This window comes from Spermophilus citellus (genome assembly GCF_964194105.1).
Source record: "Spermophilus citellus genome assembly, chromosome: 3".
Lineage (NCBI taxonomy): Eukaryota > Metazoa > Chordata > Mammalia > Rodentia > Sciuridae > Spermophilus > Spermophilus citellus.
Window position 1 is genome coordinate 229,755,993 of NC_138184.1, and position 24,770 is coordinate 229,780,762.

Sequence of the window (24,770 nt, forward strand, 5' to 3'; positions counted from 1 at the left end):
CTGCCTGCACTCTCTGCTCTTCACCTGGCTTTCTGGCTTCCCCTGGCGTTACTTCTTGCTCTGCGTGCCTACCTGGTAGCAGACCCTTACTGACCCTCATTTCCTGTTTAAAATCTGTCCTAGACTTACTTTGAGATGAGAAAACCCAGCTGTCAGAATTGCCTTTGAGGGAACATGCTCTGCATGAGGCTCCAAGGCACTAGCCAACTCCTCTGCATTCTTGTTTTTACTTTCCTGATCCTTCAGGTTTATTCAGGGTAGATGAGCTTGATAATAGGGGGATCCCAGATAGATTGAACACTAGGATTCTTTTTATAAAGGATCTGTGGGAATGGGTAGTTTTTATAGAATACCATTAGGTTTGTAAAATGCTTAACTTTTTGTAGGCTTTCCTCATTGGATGCCATTTATGAAAGTTACTGGACTTTTTCAAACGATTTTTTTGATAGGCTTTCGGAATGGTTTCAGGTTGGCATATTCAAGGGATTCCTTATATACCATTAATATTCCAATACTGCAATTGGCGACATTTTGATTCTGAGGAGGGTGCATGAGTTCAAGGTCAGAGAGATTGACTTGTGCTGTTCATTATAACCAATTATTCTGTGACAAATGAGTTTGAGATCAGGCTGAAAATTCTGTACGAAAAATCAATAGTTCTAATCAGGCCCTTTCAGGTCATTTACACCCCACCTTTTGTTGGTTTGTCAGGGAAGAGCCAGATAAAAGCCGGGTGATGGCAGGGCCTCGCTCCTGTTGCCATTCCCATTCAAAACATATTTTGATATCTTAAATGAATAGTTTAATTGGTTTCAAACTTGTAAATGAGTGGAAATTCACATTATTTCAGTTTTTAATATTCTGATAAGATTTTCCAAATTAGCTTTAGCTGTGTAATTTACCCCGCCCTCCCCAGAGGAGGGAATTATACTTAGTCTTTAAGCAGATTTTGAATGCCTTCTTTCAGACACTAAATTGAAAGATTTTCGGAAAATGCATCTTCTTAGTTGAAATAGATGGGATGGTTGCCTTGCTTTATACAGAAGAGTAAACTCTGGGTATTTCCATTTTAGTTTCCTGATGAAGATGAAGAAACAAGGTTGTATCGCTTAAAGATAGAGGAGCAGAAACGCCTAAGGGAAGAAATTCTGAAACAAAAGGAGTTACGTCGGCAGCAGCAGGCTGGTGCCAGGAAGAAGGAGTTGCTGGAAAGACTTGCACAGCAGCAGCAGCAACAGCAGCAGCTCTATGCCCCGCAAGCCCCTGTGGAGCAAGAGGAGCAGGCGGCTGCACCCTCTCCCACTAATGGTAACCCGCTGCTACCTTTTCCAGGTGCACAGGGCAGGCAGAATGTGAAAAACAGACTTCTTGTTAAAAACCAGGATGTCACCATTTCAAATGCTCAGCCTAAAACCTCAAACTTTGTACCATCTGGTGCTAACATGCAGTATCAAGGACAGCAGATGAAACCACTGAAACACGTGAGGCCCGCCAAAGCAGTACCTCAGAGTCAGATGCAGCCTCTGCACAAGGTGGTCCAGGTCAAACCTGTGGAGGTGGAGGAACCCACACCCCCTCCACAGGCAGCTCGCCCAGCGTCCCTCCAGGGCCGGCCTCAGGACATGAAGCCTGGTGTGAAGAGGACTGTCATGCACCGGACCAACAGTGGAGGTGGTGGAGATGGGCCACACGTCAGCTCCAAGGTCAGGGTGATTAAGTTGTCAGGAGGGGTAAGTTGACAGAGTTTTACAGGTGCTTTTGAATCTGTTTCTTCTATAAGGTCCTTATTTTCAGAGATAAAAATTGCCACTGTTAGAATCATATAGACCAGCCTTTACCACTGGAAGTTGGCTTAAGAATTGTTTAAATTCTGCTTCTATCTGGGACCCATTTGAATTGTTTAAATTATCTCTTGAGTCAATTTAATGAAGACCAGGGTGGCATCCCACAATTACACATTTCTTAGGTTTAGCTTCTTTTTGTAGATAATTTGTGATAACAAATTGTTATAAATTTGTGATAACAAATTGAACAAACTTGATGCATCAAGTTTGTTGTGAAATAAAATTTCCTTTACACAAAGCAAATGCTTGGCTGTGTGTAGCTTGAGCTTCAGTGAGCAGCTGTGGGTGGAGAGGGCAACCAGCATGTGTACTTGTCCACTTTTAAGCAGCATTGGACAGACATTCATACCTGTTTTTCTATTTTCAAGACACATTTTCCCCTATCCCTGTTTTTTAGGCAGGGTCTTGCCAAATTGCTAAGACTGGCTCAAATTTGTGATCCTCCTGCACCCCCAGGCTCTGGGATTACAGGCTTGTACCACTGTGCCTGGCCTTCTCCATACTTAAGTAGTTATAGTTCTAAATTAATCATGTATGTTCTTACCATGTGCTTTCAAAAGTAGAGCATGCCCTTGCTTTATTTAATTGTTTGTTTATTTATTTGCAGTACTGGGGGTCACAAACAGTGCCTCGTGGGTGCTAGGCAAGCACTCTACCACTCAAGCTACATCCCCTGCTCTTTCTTTTACTTTTGAACAGTGTCCATTTCAAATCATTTTCAGTAAGGCACAGGAATTGCAGTTTTACTGCAGTTTGGATAATTTCAGCTCTTTGAAGTAATGAGCTACTGAAGATAGATTCCCGTTGTAGAAGGTTCCCCAGGAAAGAGGTGATGAGTAGAGTTCCTGCTTTTTTATTCTGCCACGTGATCTTCACGTAGTAGGAAACTTGCACCTGTGGCTTTAATCACGGTGAATTTAGCAAATTCCATGTAGAAGTCGTACTCTACAGTGCTGATACACATTGAGGAAAAAATGGGGAGGCTGTAAACAAGCTTTTAGAGTGAACCCACTGGTAATCACTGTATTAAAAGTACGAAATATGCACATTGGGAGGGGATCACCTCCAACTGATGCACCGCGAGAAGGTGCTGCCTAGGAATGGGAAGGAATGCACAGCGTGGCACTGCACTTGGGAGGGGCCCGAGCTCCGGGGCGCACCACTCCACTAGTTGGCCAGTTAATCAATTTCAGAGCTTTTATTCCTAGGTTTGTCAGATAAAAATACGACTTTTACCCATGTGCTGTAAGGAAAATTTTATAGACTGATATGTTAGAAGTTTCGGATGTAGAATATGCAATAAGGAAACCAGATTTTGCTTTATATGAGTCTGTTTTTCTCACCTCTATTTATCGGGATTCAAAATGTTGATAATCACAAGGTGTTACATCATATTATTTTACTATATGAAGTTGTCTCTAGATGTGAACCTAAGCGCCTGCTGGTTTCCGCAGAGGCTGTGGCCTTTCACGTATGAGCCTTGTTTATGAGACTGCTGTGTTGATCAGAGTCTCGTCATTCTTGGATTGCAGACCTGAGTGGAGGCATGGCTGCTGCTGGGAACAGGCCTTCCCACACCGGCCAGTGCCCTGTCACGGCAGCAGGTGGAAAGGGCTGCATGCACCCTCTGTCTCAGTGGATGGCAGTGGAGGAGGGTCAGTTTTATACCTTCAGCAGCTTTTAAACAAGCTTTTAAATACTACCTTTCACGAAATTTTATCTACTGAAATTTTTGCTTTTTCTGCAGTGTTAAAAATTTTTTTATATCAGATCTTTTTCCAAAATCATGCTACCTAATTTTTTTAATACTTATTTTTTAGTTTTAGGGGGACATGATATCTTTATTTTATTTTTATGTGGTGCTGAGGATCGAACTCAGTGCCTCATGCATGCTCAACCCCAGCCCCCATGCTACTTAATTTTATGTAAATGGGGAAAACAAAAGAATTTTCCATGAAAATAGCTATCTGCCAAACCAGTACTTGGGAATAACTGTTCATTTGCCTCTCCAGTTTGTAAATGGCTAGTTAATTACAGACATGTTCAAGTCTCAGGATTAGTTCCAACAGCTCCTCCAGTATAGTACGTTGGCAACTTTTGGCTGATCAGATGTGTCTCTTGCTTGTATCTCTCTGAACTAGGATGAATAGCATTTCCCTAGTGATGCTGGTATTCTGTTGGTTTTTTCCTTTTGGAAGTTGGTGGGAACCATTCTTAAGAGAACGTATTCATAATTGTGGTTAGTTGCTAATTGTGTGTTTTTTCAGGCTGTGAAAAACGGAAACAGATGAGTGCTGTCAGGTTTGACTTATGTATGCCCTGCTAGCTGATGGCAGCTTTTCGTGTTGATTGTGCACCCCTCGTGTTTGGTTATGAGCCCTTAACTTCTTTTCCGTATGCTGTGGTCTTGTGTATAAGGTTTCCTAGAGAAGTACCCCAGAGTCAGTTTTATTTACTCTTTTTCCCTAACCTGAAGGGTTTCCTTCACCTTTTTCTGACCTAAACCTTTATCACTAATGAATTTAACGAAATGTCTCTCCCTGGTTATCAGTCTCCTGCTCGTAGTCCTCCTTGAGCTCAGTTAGGAGATTATGTGACTGATGCCATCCAGAGCTTGTCCCCTGTGGGTGACCACAGTCTGAGTATATCACGGGATTGCTCATGTGTGTTTGTGAAAGCAGAATTTTTTGCTATTCTTCCTACATTGCTCAGTTGGAAATATCTTACAACTTAATTAGGCTTCTCATAGTCCTTATGCCTGTGAGGCAATTGTGAATCAAAACAGAGTTCTCTTTTATTTTCCTATCTAATTTTCAGAATCAAACCATTTATCTTTGGGTTTATTAAACTGAGCTTTTGAAAGGTGGAAGGACCTGAGTCTTAAGAAGTGGGCTTGTATTCCTGCCCTTTGTTAGGTATGTCATCTATAAGGTGATTTTGATTCACCCTGTTATAACATGATTTCTTTTTTTTTTTTTTTTTTAAAGAGAGAGTGAGAGAGGAGAGAGAGAGAGAGAGAATTTTCAACATTTATTTTTTAGTTCTCGGCGGACACAACATCTTTCTTTGTATGTGGTGCTGAGGATCGAACCCGGGTCGCGTGCATGCCAGGCGAGCGCGCTACCGCTTGAGCCACATCCCCAGCCCCATAACATGATTTCTAATCTTTTATATGGGTCCTCTTTGTTCAGCTTTCTGCATTCTGGACGTAGGGAACATCTTCAGAGGAGTTTCCTAGAAATGACTTCTTGGTGTTTCTGCATGGTCATGATGATGTCTGCAGGTGCTGCATGCTATTCAGAGGCTTGCCCTGGCATCATACTTGGTGTTGGTCTTTCTGAGATCTATTTTCATAGGGTACCAAGCTTGGAACACTCCTCCTTGAAGACCATGAATTGACCCCTGAGCCTAGATATGTGATACATAAAAGCAACATGGCTTTGGGTGCAGAAAGACTCATGTTTGGATGGTTGTCTTTCTTTGCTTCCTTTGAGACCCTGAACAGTTCTTTCTTTTCTCTGAACTTCATTTCTGACTCCAATGGGATTGATAAAGGTGCTGTGAGGAGTTGATACATGAAAGCTTCCTGCAGGTAGAGGCACCTACAAATTGTTTTCTTTTTAGAATACTTGTAGAAATCAGGGGTTTCAAGCTGGATGGGAGTAGTGGCTGCTTTCTATCTAATGTTGAGCATGTACTCTCAACATCTATGAGGTAGAGGCTCATTCCTGTTTCATAGGTGAGAAAGCTGGGTCTGAGGGAGGTTACATCACCAGCTCAGGGCCATATAGCTCAGTGGCAGGGCTAAGCCTCTAGCTTCAGTTTCACTGTGGCTCTCCAGCCCCTGGCTTTATTCCAAAGAGTTCCCTATTCTACCTGCTGATTCTTTTATAGTGTCACTCATTTCTGTCTGAGGGTGGTGTTTTGGTTTTGGTAAATGTGAAGCAGTAGGGCTTAGAAGATTGTTGATGGAGGCTTCTGGAACCAGGCTGGTGATTAGGTTCCATTTTGCTTGCCCATGCCCTCCAATTGGTAGTGACTGACTGGAGCAGGATGTGCAGAAAGAAGGACCTGATGATTAGTGAGCCACCCCGACTGTGGGTGCTGCTGGCTAGGGCTTCCTCCTGCATGCTGGTTCAACCATCCCAAGGAAGGAGGTGATGAGCATATGAATCACAGCAGGTCAAGTATCCCATTTAAAACTTGGAGTAGAAATTATTGCAGGATTTAGAAAGTGAAAGAGACCTTTTGCTATGAAACTAATCCTGCACTGTTTATATGAATTTTTTTTTTCTTCTTCCCATTTTACTTTCTGGATTTGATAGGTGAGATTACAAAAGGAACAAATTGATGCTGCTTATGTCAGATGTCAGCAAATACTGCTTATAAAATTTAATGTGCCCCCCCCCGAACGTTATTTATATAACTCTATTTAAAGAATTGTATTTGGAATGGCTATCTTTTTACTACTTAGCATTATAGAATAGTCTCTATTTGCTCATTTCATTACCACAAAATCAGAGCCACCGCATTGATGTATATTTGCAGGTATTCCTTGCTTCCTAATCTTGCACCAGAGTTTAGTGATACACAGTTTTTTTTTGTTTTGTTTTGTTTTGTTTTGTTTTTAGTTGTAGTTGGACACAATACCTTTATTTTATTCATTTATTTTTATGTGATGCTGAGGATCAAACCTGGCACCTTACATTTGCTAGGTGAGTGCTCTGCCACTGAGCCACAACTGTAGCCCATAAAATATGATTTTTAAAGTAATAGTGGCACAGTTTTTTAAAAAATGCTTTACATAATGGTTGCACCCTACTGTTTTGCAGAAAATTTGGTATAAAATCTATGCTGATTATGTGGTAGAGTATGAACTTAAGAAACTGAAAGAGAAGCCTTGTTAAATCATTATTCTAGTCATAACCGATACATAATCGAAAACTCCGTTCAAGTAGTAATAGAGCAAATATAAAAAGAATCACCTGTTTACTTCATGTGAGCTTACTATGGCGGCCTTTACCCACCCTTGGAGAGTAGACCCAGGGAGGAATCAGGACAATCACTAGTCCTGGGAAAGAAGGTCTGCTGCAAGGGCCTTCAGCTTCTGGGAAGCAGCAGGCCTCTGATGTGTCTGCATCTTGACCATCTTCTGGAGGCTTGCCCTTGCTGCTGCCCTGGCTGCTGCGGCCTGATGAGCCCCAGCTGCTCACCAGAAGCTGGGGTCAGGCTCTCCTTCCAGGGTTGCTACAGAGAGCTGAGGCTGTAGCTGGGTGAAATGAGTGGCAACTCAGTGTCACTATGCTTAATTTTCAGTTTCGGGGTGGGGAGGGAGGGGGTTATTCTGAGTAACTGTAAGTAGTGTTCATTAACAAAATAAGAGCAAGTACTTATAAGCTGCTTTATTCTGATCAAAGCAATGGAAATTTTAGGAATTTGGCTGCAAATTAAGCAAACAGTCCTTTGTTCTGTAGGCCACACAGAGAAGTGGGAGAAGCAGACAGTGCCCCAGCAGGAAATCCAGCTGTCCAGTTGTGATTCTCTTACATTTTATTTTTTAAAGGCCGTCAAATGCTCATACAGAAGGTCCCACTTTATCTGTGGGAGCTAGCTTTAGAGGACTGGCCTGGACTTGTAGGTCTCTTCCCCTACCTCCTTCTCAGGAGGTGTCCTGCTCACCTGGTCTCTCTGGCTGGCTGTGTTGATGTTGGCACAGCTTCACTTGAGAGAAGTTGTAAGGGTGGTGCAAGGAGTTCCTGTGCACCTTTTCCTGTAGCCATTGCCTGCTTGCATTTTCTTTTGTCCTCACCTCTCTTTTGTCCTCTTACACACACACACATTCTCTTATTTTTCTCACAATTGTTTGCCAGTAGATTAGAGGCATAGTGTGTTACCTCTGACCAGAGACATTTTCTTATAAAACCATAGTTGTTTATTGCAAAAATCAGAATGCTTCTTGTTGAGGAACCATACCATCATCGAAGCCACCGTCTGGATCCTGCCTAGGGTTCAGTCCGGGGCCATGTGCTGCATTTGTTGTTTCCTTCAATCTGGAGCAGTTTCCTGACCCTTCATTTCTATTTTTTTTTTTTTTTTTTGCCCTTGACATTTTAAAGGGCAGAAGCCAGCTAGTTTGTGCAGCATCCTTAGTTTGGGTTTGTCTTGTGCTTCCTCCTGATCAGTTTCAGGTTGTGCACTTTTGGTAGGATGACCACAGAGGGCTGTCATCCTCAGTGCCTCCTCTAGTCCTGAGGTCTCTCAGGAGTGGGAAGTTTGAATGGGACCATCCCAGAGATGGTGTTTGCCAAGTGTCCCCCACTATGTTTAGCGCTGAATGTGCAGTCACTGGCCAGTCATGTGTGGGAAGATACTGTCGGCTGTACCCCTTCTGGTCAGAGAACCATGCCAGCAGGCACTGATGCTTTGCTGCTGCTGGTGCCTGCATGTGTCAGCTCTGTGAGTCCTGTGGCCATGGCTCACTCAGGCCCTTGTTTTCATCCACTGCGTCAGTATAGGCTTCTGAAATCTTAGGTTACTCAGTCAGCTACCATTCTCACTATTTACTTTGATGCTAGAGAAGTCCCAGATCAGCCAGTGAGAGTCCCTTTCACTGACTTCTATATCCTTGAATTATTCCATACCACTCTTTGACCTTGTGCTTCCTTCCTGTTCAGGAGAGTTCCAGTGCCACTTGTCTTTCTGCCTCGCTCTGGGATTAGTCCTGTCTCCAGGCAGCTCCAGTTCCTCAGAGTGGAACACTCAAGCCAGGGGTGCTGTGTTAGTTTTCCATCACTGTGACAAGAGACCTGAGGTCGTTAACTTGCAAGGAGGGAAGGTTTGTTGCTCACAGTTTCAGAGGTTTCAGTCCATGGTGGCTTGGCCTGTTGACATAGTACGCTGTGGTGGGAGCACCTGGCAGAGGAGGCCTATTCACTTCATGGCATCTAGGAAACAAAGAGTAGTGTCCAGTGTCCCCTTCAGGGCCACAACCATGGTGACCTAACTTCCTCCCAGCAGGCCCCACCTCCTAAAGGTCCCACTGCCTCCCATGACACCACAGTTGGGGACCAAGCACTTGGTCTTGGGGGCCATTTAAGATGCAAACCATAATAGGTACATATGGTTTCTGTTAGTGCTTCTAGGCCTTTCATGTGGGCTCTTCCTTCTTCAGTGAGTTACAGAGAGAGAGAAAAAGGAATCCTAAAGGGACTGCTTAAATAGGTCAGATTTGTTGTGTGTTACATTTCTTGAAATAGGTCATTAACTGGGAAAAGCAAACTACTTTTTTGCCACATTAGGTTCATTTTTTTAAACCATTGTAGTTATTGGATAGTTCTAGGAGAAACGAACACTACTCTTTAAATATTTTAAACAAGGCCCTCATCCTTTGTGGGCCAGGGGCAGGCCAACGCACTGATTTTGGCAGCAACCAGAGTACAGGATGACTGATAGAAGGGTCTTCGAGGGGCATCTTCTTTGTGGCAGGGGTGGAGATAGGCTGGACACCTTCCGTACACTGAGCCTGTGCCCCAGGTGTTGCGGTAGTATCAGCAGGGCTCCTCAACAGCCAGGAGTGCGGGCCTTCTGCCTTCCTCAGAACCCCAGGGGTCAGGGCTTAGTTGGGTGCCAGTATTGATGAGGTATATATGTGTCCTGCGGGGTGCCTTCGTGCTGCTCGAGCTACCTACAAAATAGGAACTTCTCATCAGTGAGCTTATAAGAAAACAAGCACTCAGCGGGCTCTGGAGATGGGACCACAGGCAAAGGCAGGAGTGATGCGGCATCACTGACGACACAGCAGCAGCAGAAGGAGGGAGAGGAAGGCATCTGCAGAGGTCCCATGGCAGCTGCTACCTGAAGGAAGGCCATTCATTTGGAGTGCAGACAGCAGTGCGTCTGGAGAGGGCTTCTTCAGACTATTTTGAGTCTTGATTTCTAGAGCATTGAGAGCCATTGAAAAGTTCTTGCGGAGGGATGATGGGTCAGTGTCCTTGCCTTGCTTTGGCCTAACTGCTAACTGGTATAGAATCATTTGTTTTATCCCTTTAAAACCATCTGTCACCTTTTGGGAACTAGTGCTTTAAGGGCAGTCGCAGCTCCTCAGCCCTTCATGCTGGGGTAGGTTGCTTTTCCCCCTCCCTCCTGCTCTGTGGATGTGGTGTTCTGTGCCTCTGGCCCCGAGGGGTGCTGCTGTCACTGAGGTACAGCCCTGGTGGGCCTGCCGCACTCCCCTGGCTCCTGGGTGCTGCTTCTCACTAAGGAGGCTTTGGCTATTCCATGTTTGTCTCCAGAGTTCAGGACCGTCACACAGATACATATATTTAAGAAGCTTAAATATTAAGCTGAAGGTATCACCACGTAGTTCAGTGTGTTCTGTCGAAGCAGCAGAAGCGTGGGCAGTGTTTCCCTCATGCTTCTGAGGATGAGAGTAAGAGTCATTTCTGCAGACGCTTAGGTGATGCCAGGAAGTGAGCAGTACTTGGGAACCCCCCGCAAAAAAAAAAAAAACAAACAAACACGAATTCTTCTTGCTGATTCCTTTAGTCATCTTTTCATGTAGAAGTTCGTTATCCCCTCCCCAGACTCCTTTATCTGATTTGTAGAATGGGATTGTATTATATGGCCTATTTGCTGCCTTTCAGATTTTGTTAAATGGTAGATGTGCCATGTGGACTGGTTTTTGTGAGACCTTGGGAGTATCACCCAGGAGAATCCATACCCAGCTTCCACAGTCAGGCTTGAACACTGCTGGCCAGCCTGCTTCTGGCAGAAGCTAATTTTGTAGGGTGATCTGGTGGTGCCTGGTGCAGGGTCTCTTAGTGGGTCAGGTGGAAGTGACTTGGAGCATGTTCCCACGCCTGCAGGTTTAAAGGACAGGACCACAGACAGAGTGCTGGAAGACAAGATGAGAAGGGATGCTGCCATTGACAGAGGTGGAGGAGGTGGAGGCAGGTGGCACAGTCACACAGGATAGCCTCCTAGGGGCAGTGGCATCTTTGTTGGTCTCTGGTGGGGAGAGCTGAGGTCTGGAACCTCACCCTAAGTGAGGTCCATAGTTGGAAGAGCCAGACTTTGTGGCCTAGCTGCCTAAGAAACCACAGTGTGCAGAGCCCCACCACCTCTGGCAGTTCTTTCTTCTTCTACCTGGTGGTTTGGGCTGTTCAGGTTGGAGGATCCAGGTATGAGATCCCCTCATAAATTCAGGGCTTTGGTTTATGTATTTTTCAAAAAGCCAGCTACTTTTGCTCTTTAAAGATTTTCTCGTGCGTAACAAATTTCAGAAGGGTAGGTTGTTATGAGAGCAAGCACTTGAATAACTGTGCCCTGTTCTTAGAAATCTGTGGAGTCTAATACTAATAAGAAAACCCTTTCAAGAAGTCCAGAAGTCATGGACTCTGTGTGCCCTGATGTCTGTAAACTCATGAGCTCAGTTCTGTTACCAGGAGGGGACAGAGGCAGTGTCTTGATTTCAGTTGTGTCTGTGCTCGGTGTCCTGGTCACTAGGTGAGGACAGTCCATTGCAGAGAGGAAGCGAGCACTGCAGATGTGAAGTGCTCCCCCCACCCTCTCTCACATTGCAGCAGTTTGATTAGGAAATTGACCCCGAACCTGGAAGAGAATGTTTATTTCTCTACCTTTTCTCCTTTAATCCAGCAGTCTTGTGTTTGTATTTAGAAACTTGATCTAGCTTGCATATCATTTACCATGCAGGTTCTGAATGAGCGTCACAGAGATCACAGGGATAGGCCCTGCATTGTTGAAGTTAATAGAAACCTGTACGGGAGGGCTACAGCTGTGAGATCCTCAGCATTGTGGGTGACAGCGAGTGCAGCCTTATCGGGAGCAGGATTCGTGCGGGGCTGCCCTGGGACGCCACACCACTGTCCTTCTCTGTGTCCTGACAATGTTATCTGTCCTCTCAGCACGGAGTATCAAGTGTCTGTCAGGAGTACGGAAATTAATTTAATGTCACCTGAAGACATGCAATTAATCTTTTAGAGGTTTTCATAAACCTTTACAGAAAGAGTTGCCAGTTTGGCGGATTTGGATTTTGGGGTTTAGAAGAAGATAAGGAAAATTAATTTTTCATCAGGGTTAATACAAGCTAGCAGGGCCACAAAGGCTGAGAAAAATGGTTGGGGAATTTGTCAAGTGTTGTCACTCCAGAATAATGCTGCTTAACGTCTGATAGGTATAATCAAGGGTTGAGATTTCTATGGAGAGGGATTAATCAATTTGCTTTGCTACTGAATGCAAGTCAGTGATATCACTTCTTCATGGGGTTTAGGAATGAAAATAAGATTTGATCTGTCAAATTGCAAGAAGCCCTGACAGTATCAATAGGCATTTTTATCAATACAGTTAAATCATTTGTTATAAATAAATTTGTCCTGCTAATGTTGGTGGCTACAAACTTCATTTTTTTGTAAGATTAAGCTGATAAAAAATATTCCCTAAGCTTACTTAATTCAGATAGTTCTTCTTGGATATTTTAAAAAGCACTAGTCTGAAGAGACATGTTTATTGTATTCATTAAAAAAAAAATGTGGAAAGAGAAACAATCAAATGTTTCTGGTTTGGGCTTAGGTGGGCCCAAGCCCTTTTCCCCTTTTCTGCTTTGGAGGAAGAAGAAGATAGCTAAAGGTGTATCCATACTCTGCCACACAAGGAGTTGAAAACTCCTTAGGACTGGAGCATAATCTGCCCCCTCACAACCGCTGATCTGCTGACTTTCAGATACAGATTGTTGCATAGATGGTTAATTGGAGTCATCAGTTAACGTTGGCTTAACTAAGTACTAATAAGTGTAGGACCACTTTCAAGACTGCCACTGTGTGCATAGGTTATAGGAGATTTATCAGTAAATAGGTAGCTTCACTTTGGCTTGGTTCTCACTCAAGTTCCGTCTGTCTCTGGAAATATGGGTCTGTGAAATAGGTCTGGACACAGCCTCGTAACATATAGATGGATTGCCCATTTTCTGGTGTTAGCCCAGAAATTCAGGGTTTTATTTCCCACTGTAATTAGCTTTTCATTGTGCTACATTGAAAGAGAATACTTAGACTCTTAATTGGACTTTTATTTTTTCAGTTTTTCTTATAAATTGAAATAGCTTTGCCTTGAATGCTTAACCGCCATCTTTAAAAACATTCAAAGCACAGCATTATAGGACTTTAAATGAAGTAATTTAATTGGATGATGGCACATTCCTTGATCCAGTTCTTCTGAAGATAGTTGTAGAATGGGTTTGGTGTAAGTACCTCTCTTGGAGGTGGTGTGGAGTCACATCTTTGTGCTTCTTCCACGTGCAAGGGGAGAATGCCGCTGCTCAGCTTCAGGGAGGCCCGATGGACAGCAGCCTGGGGGGAGCCTGGGTGTGTCTCCACCCTCAGCCTGCAGCTCGTGTAGAATGGCACCCTCCCTGTTGCAGATCTGAGGAGCGCCTAGGAACTTGGCAGACACAAGAGCTTGTCTTGAACCTGGGAGTCTCCACTCCACTCCCTCTCCAGTACTGCAATGTGCTTGGAAAGCCAGGCTGAGGCCTTGGGCGCGTTGTGAGTGCCTGGTTTCCAAGTTGTGTCTTCCAGAGCTATGTACTTGTCTCTAGTTCTGTATATGAGAAATTTTCCAAGCTGAAAGTTTCCAGTCTAAGGATATGACCACATATCCTAAGAGCCATTGGCCTGCCCATTTTTGTTAGGGGCAAGAAGTGACTCCAAGACCAGCTTATGTCAGGTGATCGTAATACACGTAATAATGGAGTCACAGAACCTTGGCAGGACCACTCTGTTCAGTCCACTACAGCTGGACATGAGCAGATGGCCGTGGGTCTGTCATACCTGTGGCATGTTGCACTAGCTTAGCCCACCTTTGTTCCTGGGGCAAGTCTTGCTTGGTCATGGGGTGTTATGCTTGTCCTGAGCTGCTGGATTGAATTGTAGTGCTGTGCTGAGGGTTTTCCCATGTGTGTTTACAAGGGATGTGCTTGGTGGTGGTCATGGCTCTGGCACTTTGGTTGGGTACCAGGCTCAGAATGAAGGGAATGCACATCTTTCTCTTCTGTTTTCTCAGGGAATTGGGGTGAGCTCGGTGATCTTTCCTCCTTAAATATTTGCTAGAATCCACCTGTGATGCTGTTTGGGCCGCATCTTTCCTATGAAGAACATCATTAATTCAGCACCGTGACTTCTCAGAGGTCTTTGGGGGCCTTTGTGTGGGAGTGGCTTGGTACCTCCAAGTTTTGTGGAATTCACCTCTCTCTGCTGAGCTGACTGTGGAGTTGATTCAGAGTTGTTTGTAATGTGTTTTAACTTCTGCAGGGTCCATCCTGGTGGTCCCGCCTTGCTTATGGTTTTTGGTCATTTGTCCTCTGTCCTTTTTTCTTGTCAGTGCAACTTGTGAGACCTGAGAGAGAAATGCCTTTATTTTTCTGTTCACTGTGTCATTCTTTTATGCTGTGATTTTTATCATTCTTTTCCACTTAGTTTTTTGTTTTTTCCTTTGTCTTTATAGTCTCTGGGGTCCAGCTTCTTGTGAGAGCTCAGATTATAGATTTTAGATTTTTTCTTTCCCCTTTCCTGTTTTGGTGCAGCTGCTTTGGTTACATCCACTAAATTTTGCCATGTTGTTTTCTTATTAATTCACTCTTATTTCTTGGTCCGGCTTCCCAGAGGTTGGCTCTGTGCATGCTGTCAGTTTTAACAAGAATGCTCTGGAAAATGAAAAATGCTATTCACATATAAAGTACTTTTAAAGTTCAGCAATTTGTCATTTAATTTAATCAGAACACATTTTAATCACAGTAATGAAAGGGACCTTAATGTCTTAAATTGAAAAGTCTTGCTAAACCCTAACCACTGTCCAGTGAGCAGTCTCCACACTGGCTCTCTGAGGGCAAGTTTGGCTGGGTTTCAGGTTTGTCCAAAAGGGCCTTGCTGTGAGCCCTGGTTGCAGGCTCCCTGCCCCAGGGGGCCTAGTGGATGGACACTGAACCATGTACTGCCTTGTTGGTTTCAGCAGGGAGGAGAAAGTGATGGATTTTTTCACCCAGAGGGCCAGCCCCAGCGGCTTCCTCAGCCTCCAGAAGTGAGACAACAGCCTGCCCGCAAGGTGACGCTGACCAAGGGTGGCCCTCAGCAGCCCCAGCACCCGCCCATGGGGCCCCACCTGCACCCAGCTGTTCCTCCAGGGATCAAAAGCATCCAGGGCATCCACCCGGCCAAGAAGGTACTGCCTGCTCCCCTTTCTGGGAGGGCCCTTCTCCCTAGATGTGGTTAAGGGAAGACAAGAGTGGATGGTTTCTCTGATGTGCGAGTGTCCGACACCCAGCAGTCCTCAGATCATTAGCAAGTGGACCATCGCCTCCTTAGCCCCGTCTTAGAAAAAACAGCACGTTTCACCAAAGCCCTTTCCTCGCCTGACATATTGATGGCACAACTCCAGTAAATTGCCTGCAACCGAGAACTTGGCTATCGCCCACACCTCTGAAGGACATGCTGAGCAGCGTCTGCATTGTGCTGTGCAGAAAGAGTGGGGCATGTGCATCTGCACACGGCATCAGCTGTACATGAGCACCCCTAACCACCAGAGAGCCCCAATGTAGAACCAGGGTCTTGTGTTTAGGTTACACAATCACCATTCACTTCACAGGGCCAAAGTGACCCGAGGAAGTGACAGGGCTACATGGCGTTCTCCTGTCCAACCAAGCTCAGTCTGTCCTGTGGGAAGCTTAGATGTCCAACAGAGCCCCTTGTTGCTTGGGGAGGCCATCCTGTCACAGCACATGCATGATACTGATGATGTGTCACCCCTCAGCTTCTGAGAGATGCAACCCTCTAGCTTCTGAGTTTGGCTGACCAGAGTCCCTCCTGGAGCAGCAACCAACATCACCTGTGTTCATGGTGGGCTGCCTGCTGTGGGTCTCTTGTAGAAGGCCAGGGTCTGCTAGGGCACAGTGTTCAGGGTTGTTGTTGTTGTTGTTGTTTTGTATGTGCTCTCTTACACCTCCTTATGAGATAGGAGCAGGCAGAATCATTCCACTCCTAGCAGAAGACAGATGCACAGACAGATTAAGTGATAAGCTGTGTAATCTTTGAAGGTCATTCAGTCCACATTTTCCTTTCATATGCTGCCCTGCAGGCCTGTGCCCTACCCTACACCCCACCCTCTCCTATCTCTCCTCTCCTCTCCTCTCAGTGAGGACGTGGTGTCTCTGGCCTTGCTTGGGCGTTGTGTGGGTTGATGGCAGCTGGTGCCTGGTGGCTGGTGTTGGGTGAGCACACCCCACAGGTTGATGTACTCACAGGCTGCTGGTTTTTGTGCAGCTCTGGTGTGTTTCCCAGTGTGCTTCCAGAACAGTTCCCTGCTCTTCTCCAGAGCTCACTTCCCAGGACTGCCTGCCACCTTCTGCACAGGGCTGGGGCACCTGCTTGCCTTCCTTGTTGGACACATTCGTGTCCTTGGGTACAGTTCTGATCTCCACCTGGCTTTCTCTCTTATCCTGTGCTAAGAGGCCATTTTGTCCCTCTGTACCCAAACTCTAGACAGAATTGGGGCGGGACTTTTGGGAAGCCTGGTGCTGTTCATTCTGCTCTGCTTTTGTATCCATAACTGTCATGAGCTGGAGGTTGGGCACAGTCTCTACACTTTTCTAACTAGGAGGAAATGCTGAAAATGTCAGCCATCTCTTCTCTTTAAAGGCTCCTTGAACAGTGGTTTTGGGTCCTGGGTGGCTTTAAAAAACAGTGATTGCAGAACCTGCCTTTTGAGTGTGGGGATGGCACATGTACAGATCTTGACCAGGTGGTTCAGGTCTCTGCCGCCGGATGTGTCTTGTGACTGTCAGGTGGGTTTAAGCCAGTCACAGCAAGAACCATGGAAGCCATGGAAGTGCAGCTCTGGAGTGGTGGGGTAGTTGTTAGCTGCCCGATTCTGACTGCGGGGGCTGCACCTCAGAACAGCACAGAAGTGCTCAGAGACCTAGGCTCACAGAAAACCCTGGAGAGTCCTGCAGCACGCCCAGTTACTCACCCTTTTACCTCTCAGTAGCTATGGAAATGCACACATTGAAAGTCAGAATGCGTTTTCTTTGTTGTTGCCAGGCAATCATGCACAGAGGAGGCCGAGGTGTGGCAGGTCCCCTGGGCCGGGGACGCCTGATGCCAAACAAGCAGAACCTGCGGGTGGTGGAGTGTAAGCCACAACCCTGTGTGGTGTCCGTGGAGGGGCTGTCCTCATCTACCACCGATGTCCAGCTGAAGAGCCTTTTGATGTCCGTGGGGCCCATTCAGGTGGGTTGCCTGCGGGTAGTGTTGGTGCCAGAGCCTGTCTCCTAGACAAAACCCCGTCTGGATGCAACAGGGTGCCCATTGTATGGGTTGCATTGTGTTAAAAGAAAGGTAAATGGCTGCTGATTGCAGAACTTGAGCTTCTTAGCTCATAGCTAAGAATCTGAATATTGCAGGCTTGAATATTCAGATTCTTAGCTATAAGTTTTAAGAAATGAATACGGCAGCTGGAAACAGACTATCCGTGGAAACCCTTTTGCCGAAGTCCACGCCCATGTGGGTTTATGCCGTCAAGTCACTTGCTTTATTGGTAGTGATTGTTTAAATTAGTAGCCTTTTTAATTTCCTGAAACAGTCTCACACGTTAACAGCTGTGAAGTTCAGTTTTACAAACATGACAGTAACTTGGGCTGTATTTTCATGTCTTAATTTTAAAACTGTCTATGTCTAATGTTTAAAAAAAAAATCTCTGCTGAGCAGACTACAAATTAAAAGGCTGAATATGAAATGAAGAGAATTCCACGTCTATTGTTTTCCTAGGAAATCCCTATTTTCTGCAGCGTCTGAACCCTACAGGGGGCCAAGTGAAAAGACCACCTGGCCTTCAGTCCTGTTCCTGGCCTCTGCTGCTTATAGGGCCAGTCGCTGCCTTCCCCTGAACATTCTGCACCCCATGCAGACTAAGAGACGACTAGTGGAAGTTTTAGGACACTTAGTAAATGTTAGATTTCTGTGTAGTGCAAAGTGTTTTCTTTTATCTTACATAGTCTCTTTCTCCTGGGTGAATTTGGAAACATTCTCAAACTGGGGCTGGTACAGGTAATTAATTTATGATGTTTCAGATCTCCATCTGCTGTTGAGAGTCCTAAACACCAGGAATAGATAAAAGCCTTCCAAAACTGGGCCTGTTATTGAGGCAGTTACAGCGAGCGCCCTTTGTTGTGGGACTCCTGGAGAGGTAGTTAGGCTTCGTGTTTATTTGTGTTACTGTAAAGTTACTCTTGCATGCCATTCTGGAGAGCAGGTTTCCTAGTGGCGCAGTCAGGAATGCCTTGTCAGACATCAGAGGCATAAAGCTTGTGTTCAGGGCTGGGCAGTTTCTACACAGTTGATCATTATATGAATTTAGATGTATTAAAATATGGTTGGGGGCTGGAGATATAGTTCAGTTGGTAGAGTGCTTTCCCTGTATGCACAAGGCCCTGGGTTCCATCCCCAGCAGCACATATACACACACACAAAAGTGGTTTTTGTTGTGTTTTTTGTTTGCCCAAGGGTACTTTACCCCTAAGCTATATCTCCAGCCCTTTTTCTTATTTTGAGACGCGGTATTGCTAAGTTGCAATCCTCTTGCCTCAGTCTCTTGAGTTGCAGGGATTATAGGGGTACACCACTGTGCCTAAAAAGTGCTTATCCTAATCTGAGACTCAAAACAAGTGATCCAGCTGCCAAGATCCTCGACTGAAGAGTAGGTACAGTTTGCTTCTTATGGCATTGAGTGAGGTTCAAAAGCCATGCTGTGAAAATGAGCAGGGAGCCATGAACCATCTAGCCTCTATCTTACCTGTCTTACAAATCAAATTTTTAATTTTGTACTTTGGGATTGTAGCTCTGAATGGCCTTTGTTCCTCTGCTTGCCACTTTTTTTTTTTTAACCAGTTCTATAAAGATTAGAAGTCATCGGGTCAAGTATAATGGGCACCCCTTAGAATTCCAGCAAAACCAGTGCTGTGGTTGATTGATGGCCTGTTCTAATTAGAGAGGAACATCTGAAAACAAGGTGAAAGTTTCCTGGGCTCCCACACCCTTGCCACACTGCCATCTAATGTGTGCTACCCCGAAAACCCTGAGGACCCCTGGTCAGCCCTTGGGCAGGACCTTTCTTCCCACCGTGAAAGCCGAGTGTCCTGTTCCTCCCAATCTTAGGCCAGGAGAGTGGTTTTGAGAGGGAGTTTATAGATTTTTAAGTATGACTCTTACAAAGTTCTGTTTCTTAATTTACAAAAAAACTGATAAACGTCTGCCAGCCCTTGATGGTCCTCTGAGTATAGGTGTAAAGAGACCTCATCACCTTGGCGATGATTTAAATGCACTTTCTGAAAGGAGGTTGCTGACTCAGCTTCAGCGCGGCCTTCCTGGTTTGAGGCAGAAACACATCTTCCTCTGTGTGCTTTCCATAGATATTTTTCTAATCCCAAAGGTTCCAGAATGAAGCGATTGTCTCTGTGCTTTGAGACGTGGCTCCACCTGGTGTTCACTTGCTTAATGACGAGCAGTGGTGTTGCCCAGGAAGGACCATCCCTCTCTGGGCTGTTGGTCATAGTGAATTCTGGTGGCTGCACCTTAACTGTGCTTTATAAACCTGGGGGCCTGAGAACTTTCCTCAGCGTGGCAGTGATGTGGCAGCCACTGCTACTCTTGGAGTGGTATTTTACTCCCGTGGCTGTGTTTATGAGCCTCTGAGGACCAAGGAAGAATGGCAGAAGTGTTGACATGACATGACAGCCAAAAGATGGGAGTGGATAAGGATCAGTGTGCATCAGAAGCTTGAAAAGCATGTGGTAGTAGTCACTGACTGCAGTGCTGAATCGGGGTTCTACCTGAGAGCGGAGGGGTGGAGGGAATGCCTTGCTCCGGGGGGAGAGGAGGGGCAGGTTTATGTTCATTAACCCTTAGGACCACGAAGTGAGTTCCTTTTAACTAATGAGGTCCTTTGTTGAAACACATTTATTTCTCTGTTTGTTGGGTTTTGCCTAAAATCATGTTACACAGAAAAGTGAATTTTTTACCATATGATCAATGAAACTCTATGGTGTGAAAACCAGAAAGTAGCTTCCTCAGTAAAGCAGAAAGTTGGTGTTGACTCAGTGCGTGCGTTTCACTCTTCTCTGCTGTGCTTCTCAGCGGAGTCAGCAGGATGAGGTGCTGCACGTGAGCCACTGTGTGGTGAAGGCTCTTCTGTTCCCCACATGTCACCTACCCCTTTCTTTAGCAGTCTGCGGCAGCCCCTCAGAATGAAGCCAGATAGGTCAGCAAGAGTGTGGGCTTTGTAGAGAGGCTTGGATGTAGATCCCATCATTGCCGCTTCTTGGTGTGCAGCTTTGGGGTACGCTACTTCACCTTGTGGGCCACATTTGCTCAGTCTTTAAAATGGAGATGGCTTCCCGGCTCTCACTTCGTGGGGGTGGAGTGAGAGTGCAGGAGTGCCAGCATGCATGTGGCCCTCACGGAGCGTGGGTGCTGCACGAGTGTTTCCTTGGCCTGTGACCCAGCTTCATACATGGGAACCTGGGTTTGCTCAGTGACAAACTAGAGGGGATTGCCAACTGTAGGCCGTGGAGTTTCCCCACTAAGCAGTAGTTTCCTTTGGTGTGTGGGTGCTGTTCTTAGGATTGATGAGGGCCCTCACTGAGTCACCTGACAGGAAGGGAAGGGGAAGTGCCTCTGTCCGTGGATACTTGCTCCCGGTCTTGGCAGTGTTCAGTAACTGGAGGGCTGAACACCAGACATGGAGGGTGGAAGCATTGCTTGCAGGAGTAGATTACCTGGAGAGGTCACAGCATTGGTAGGGAGCGAACGAGGCCAGTCCACCTATGTGCATGATGCGAGTGTCCACTGGACTCCAGTTTTGTATTGCAGCTCCCATTGTGCAGGTGTCTGGTTTTACATTATTATCATGTGATGTTTAATGTTTATTTTCTTCTTCTAGAGTTTACAGATGCTTCCCCAGCAGCGGAAAGCCATAGCGAAGTTCAAGGAGCCAGCCCACGCGCTAGCATTTCAGCAGAAGTTCCACAGGTAGCCTTGAGTGCTACTGGGAGAGGGGTTGTGGGGAGGGTGTCTCTTCCTGTGGTGTGCAGTGTGGGGTGCCTGTGGCTATAGCGTGGCCAGAGATGCAGGCTGAGAACAGACAGCACATCGCCTCCTAAGACCGTGTGTCCTTTTGTCTTGCAGAGGGTGCCCCTCGTTCGTTCTTAGATCTTTTCTGGAAACCTGTATTTTCATAGAGGTTTTTCTTAATTGGGAGCCACTGCTGCTCTTCACTTTTCCACCTGGGTGAGTTGACTGTGAAGTATAGGCTTGCTGCTGACTGTCTCTTTATGTTTCTACAGGCACATGATAGATCTGTCCCACATCAATGTGGCCCTGATTGTGGAGTGACTACTCCTGGGAGAGCCTGCCCTCAACGCTGCACACACACTGGAGTTTCTTCAGGGAGGCTGCCAGCCAGCGCAGGAGTCCCAGGGCCTAGGTCTCTCCGGTGTGCAGTCTGCTAACTGTTGTCCGGAGCGCCAACCAGCCCCAGGATGATTCCTGAAGAGCTGAACTGAGGGGACATGGCGAGTGGAGTTTGGTGTTAGATAGCTTCAAATTCTGTTGTCCACAAGAACTCCGGTTCTCGTTTTCTTTTGTTTCCAAGTGCTTTCGATGCATGTAGACCTGGTTCTTCGTGATCCTACTGTGTGATCGGTCACAGTGACTTAGATTCAGGAAAGAACTTTACCGTACGTCACAGATCCTAAGTATTCTTCACAGCAGAGAACATTTGATAATGGTTGCACCTATCTTCAGTGCAGGCTAGACAGGCACGCTCTCAGCCACGCCCTCTGGTGGGCGGCATCTTGGGCCCTCAGGCTCTGGTGAGAGTAGGTTAAAATGTGGGTGCCTATTGATGGGCACGTGCACATCGTGGGGAGCAGGGTGTGAGCGGGAGGTTGGGATTAGTGCTAATGGGAGTGACAATTCTGCTTCTTGTAAATATCTCGAAAGTGCCAGCTGCACATTCCTGGTTCCTAGGTGAGCTCCCCGCCTGTTCACACTTTCCCAGACGAGGTGCAGTACTGGCCAGGTACCAGGTGCCCCATGGCCCAGCAGGGGGCAGGTCCTGTGACCCTCAGACCACCCTCTGGCCCAGCTTTGGCCTGCGAGATTGAGGCACTGTGGAGGGGTGGTAAGGCTTATGTGGGTATTCCTCCTTCTGAATGCAGCCCCGGGTGGCATATCCATCTCCCTGGCTAGGTGACATGCGCTATCATTGCTTTGATTGCTTTTTGTTTTGTAGCTTCTTTGAGCAGGGGTGCTGTAGTCCTTCAGGGACCCAAGAGTTTCCTCTGCTTGCTGTTCTCCATGGTGCGTGGCATGAGGGATGGCTATCTCACAGTCTGCGCCCCTTGAGATGAAGTGTGTCTATTGTTTCCTAGTTTTCTGATAGGCTCCTAGGTGAGACTTGCTCTCCAAAGCAGCCTCTAGAAGAGTCCCTGCTGGGCACACTGAGAAGTGCCTTACTGGGCTTCTGCCCTACTGGCTTCTGCCCATGAGAGTGTCACTGTTTGGTACATGGTCCAAACTTTGCGCACAGGTGACACCAGTACACACTCAGACTTTTAAGTTGTGTTTTATACCTGTGATTTCATGTCACATTTATTGGTGGAGTTGAGGGAAATAGAAGCCCATTGTCACTTACTGCCTCTGCTTAACCCAGTGAGGACGAGCCTGAGCCTTGACGCTCTTTGGAGCTGCCTTGTAGGAGCTAAGGGGAAGGGACGCGGAACTTGCAACAGCTGGTTTATACAGTTGAAGTTTTAAGCTACATTTTCAAATGAAGTTTCCAGTTAAGAACTGGAGAAGTTATTCCAGCCCCTGTGAGTCTTTCCTTAGCATTAATTCTAAGATGACATCTTGTGCCTAGGAGGAACCCTGGGAAGTGCGGGTGGTTGTTTGGGTTCCAGGAAACTGTGTCACTCGGGTCATCCTAGAGAACCTCTCAGCTGTGGTGCCAACTCTGTCCAGAAGTCCTGTGGCTTGGTGGGTGGACTGTCACCAGCCCCGCCATGCCCACAGCAGGGTCTGCACACCAGTTCCTTTGAGTACCGTCAGCTGGTTGGCACGCTGTCACTGCCATTTAGTGTTCAGTTAGACAGGGGTGTTTGTATACGTAGGAATGCAGTTTATCTGGCCCAGTCCACAGAGAACTGTGTTGGAGTGATGCGTTTGGTAGCCTGTAAGCTCCAGTTAAGAGAGATCCAGAGTATTCCAGGACCCGTTGGGCCCTTGGAAACCTTATTTTATCACCAAGGACTTAGGATGCAATAATATGAGTTTAACAGATTGTTATCACTTTCTCAAATAATCTGAGTTCTATGCTTTTAAAACCCCATCTGCATGTTCTGCGAAGCAGGCATGGGAACATTGAAGTTAGAGTTAACAGAACAAGTCCGATTTGGGCACCACCGTCGCAGACAGGCCTCAGGACCACCCCACAGTCTGCTTGTAGCCTTGTCTGAGTGTGATACGGGTACCCGGGAGCACGTGTGTGTCCATAAGTGTCTGCACACACGAGCAGGCTTTCTCTTCCTGCAGTGTCCTAAGAGACTGTCAGTCAGCCAGGACTGCACAAAGCCCCCCATTAGAACAGCCAGGCACAGGCCAGCCGCTCCACGCACGCTGTTGAGAGTGGACTCTCAGTATCAGGCAGGCCAGTGCTGCAGGCTAGTTTCCTTGAAGGAAACCACAGAAGAGGAAAGAAGCAGAATTAGAATACTGTCGTTCCATTTTCGGTGCACTTCTGGCAGCAAAGTCAAACCATGCACCTGAACCCTTGTGGAAGATCTGCTGCAACCATTATCTTTGTTCTTTCTTTATCATGCATTTAAAATGAGATGCAAAAGCATTAGCATACTGTGTAAATATGGACCTTTTAAAATTAAAACATTGTTGGAAATGCTTTCCACTCAGCAACATCTTAGCTATTTGTTAGTTCTTTTGTGTTGTCTTATCAGAGTTTAATGGAGACACTTCATTTTGTGATGTGTTTGTGTGTACATTTGATTTTTATAAAGATGGTAGTAAGTCAATACATTTATCCTCATCTGTGTATTATTTGTTCACAAGCTCAAGAAGATGAAGGGCAGTAAATACCAGTCTATCTCAGGAGGTGAACCCATAGGCGGTGGAGTGGAGCCAAACCACTTCTTTCCTTTTGCGTTGTTTATTTTGTGCTGTAATGTAAGTTCACTTAGCTGCTTCCGGAACTTAACCTTGCATTGCCCTTGGCCTGGCCACATTTGTTAAATTCTTATACTGGTATTCTTGAGGATGAATCTCTTCTTTCCAAAAGCCATTTTGAGGAGTCCCTGTCCTGGACAGTCAGCTTCCCATGCAGGTCTGCGCCACGCCCGATGGAAGAGTGGAGGGGTGGGGTGGGAAGCGGTTTCCCCAGCACCCGCTTTAACTTGGGTAGGTCCCAGTGTGATGTGCAAAGGTCCCGCACCAGCAGTTGCACCAGCAGCCGGAGCTTGCTTCGCAGCATTCCTGAGTTGTGGTGAGCCTAGGTTCTGCACCCAGGGGCCTCTTTTCCAAACAGCATTCTGCCTGACCTTGCAAACAGAAGGCTTTGCTGCTTTAGGAGGCCGGCAGAGGAGTTAGGAGGGTCGGGAAGGAAGGAAGGGATAGGGTGGGAGGGCGGGCAGAGCCTGTAGAGGGGAGGAGCCACCCTCAGTGTGGACCCTCAGTGTGGACCGCAGGGCCCCTCAGCCTTTGGCCAAGGCTGGCTCTTCCTCAGGACTGGCGACACAGACTAGGAGAAGGCCTTCTCTATGGACTGGTTTTAAGAAGCTGTCACTTTTTTTCTTTTACCTTT

At 46.3% G+C, this 24,770-nt stretch overlaps 1 protein-coding gene across 7 annotated transcripts in view; it reads left to right on the top strand.

Moving 5' to 3' along the window:
• The window catches only part of RBM33 (RNA binding motif protein 33), a 95,831-nt gene extending 71,247 nt beyond the window's left edge, over positions 1-24,584 (top strand). For 3 of the 7 annotated variants that reach the window (XM_081284183.1, XM_081284188.1, XM_081284186.1), the window contains 5 exons: positions 1,074-1,730; positions 14,862-15,071; positions 16,946-17,134; positions 20,841-20,929; positions 21,244-24,584. In XM_081284183.1, coding sequence (XP_081140309.1) covers positions 1,074-1,730; positions 14,862-15,071; positions 16,946-17,134; positions 20,841-20,929; positions 21,244-21,292 — 1,194 coding nt within the window. In that variant the 3' untranslated portion in view covers positions 21,293-24,584. The remainder of the gene's footprint in view (positions 1-1,073; positions 1,731-14,861; positions 15,072-16,945; positions 17,135-20,840; positions 20,930-21,243) is intronic. The other 4 variants (XM_081284184.1, XM_081284189.1, XM_081284185.1 and 1 more) reach the window with 3 other exon arrangements.
• The last annotated feature ends 186 nt before the right edge of the window (positions 24,585-24,770 follow it).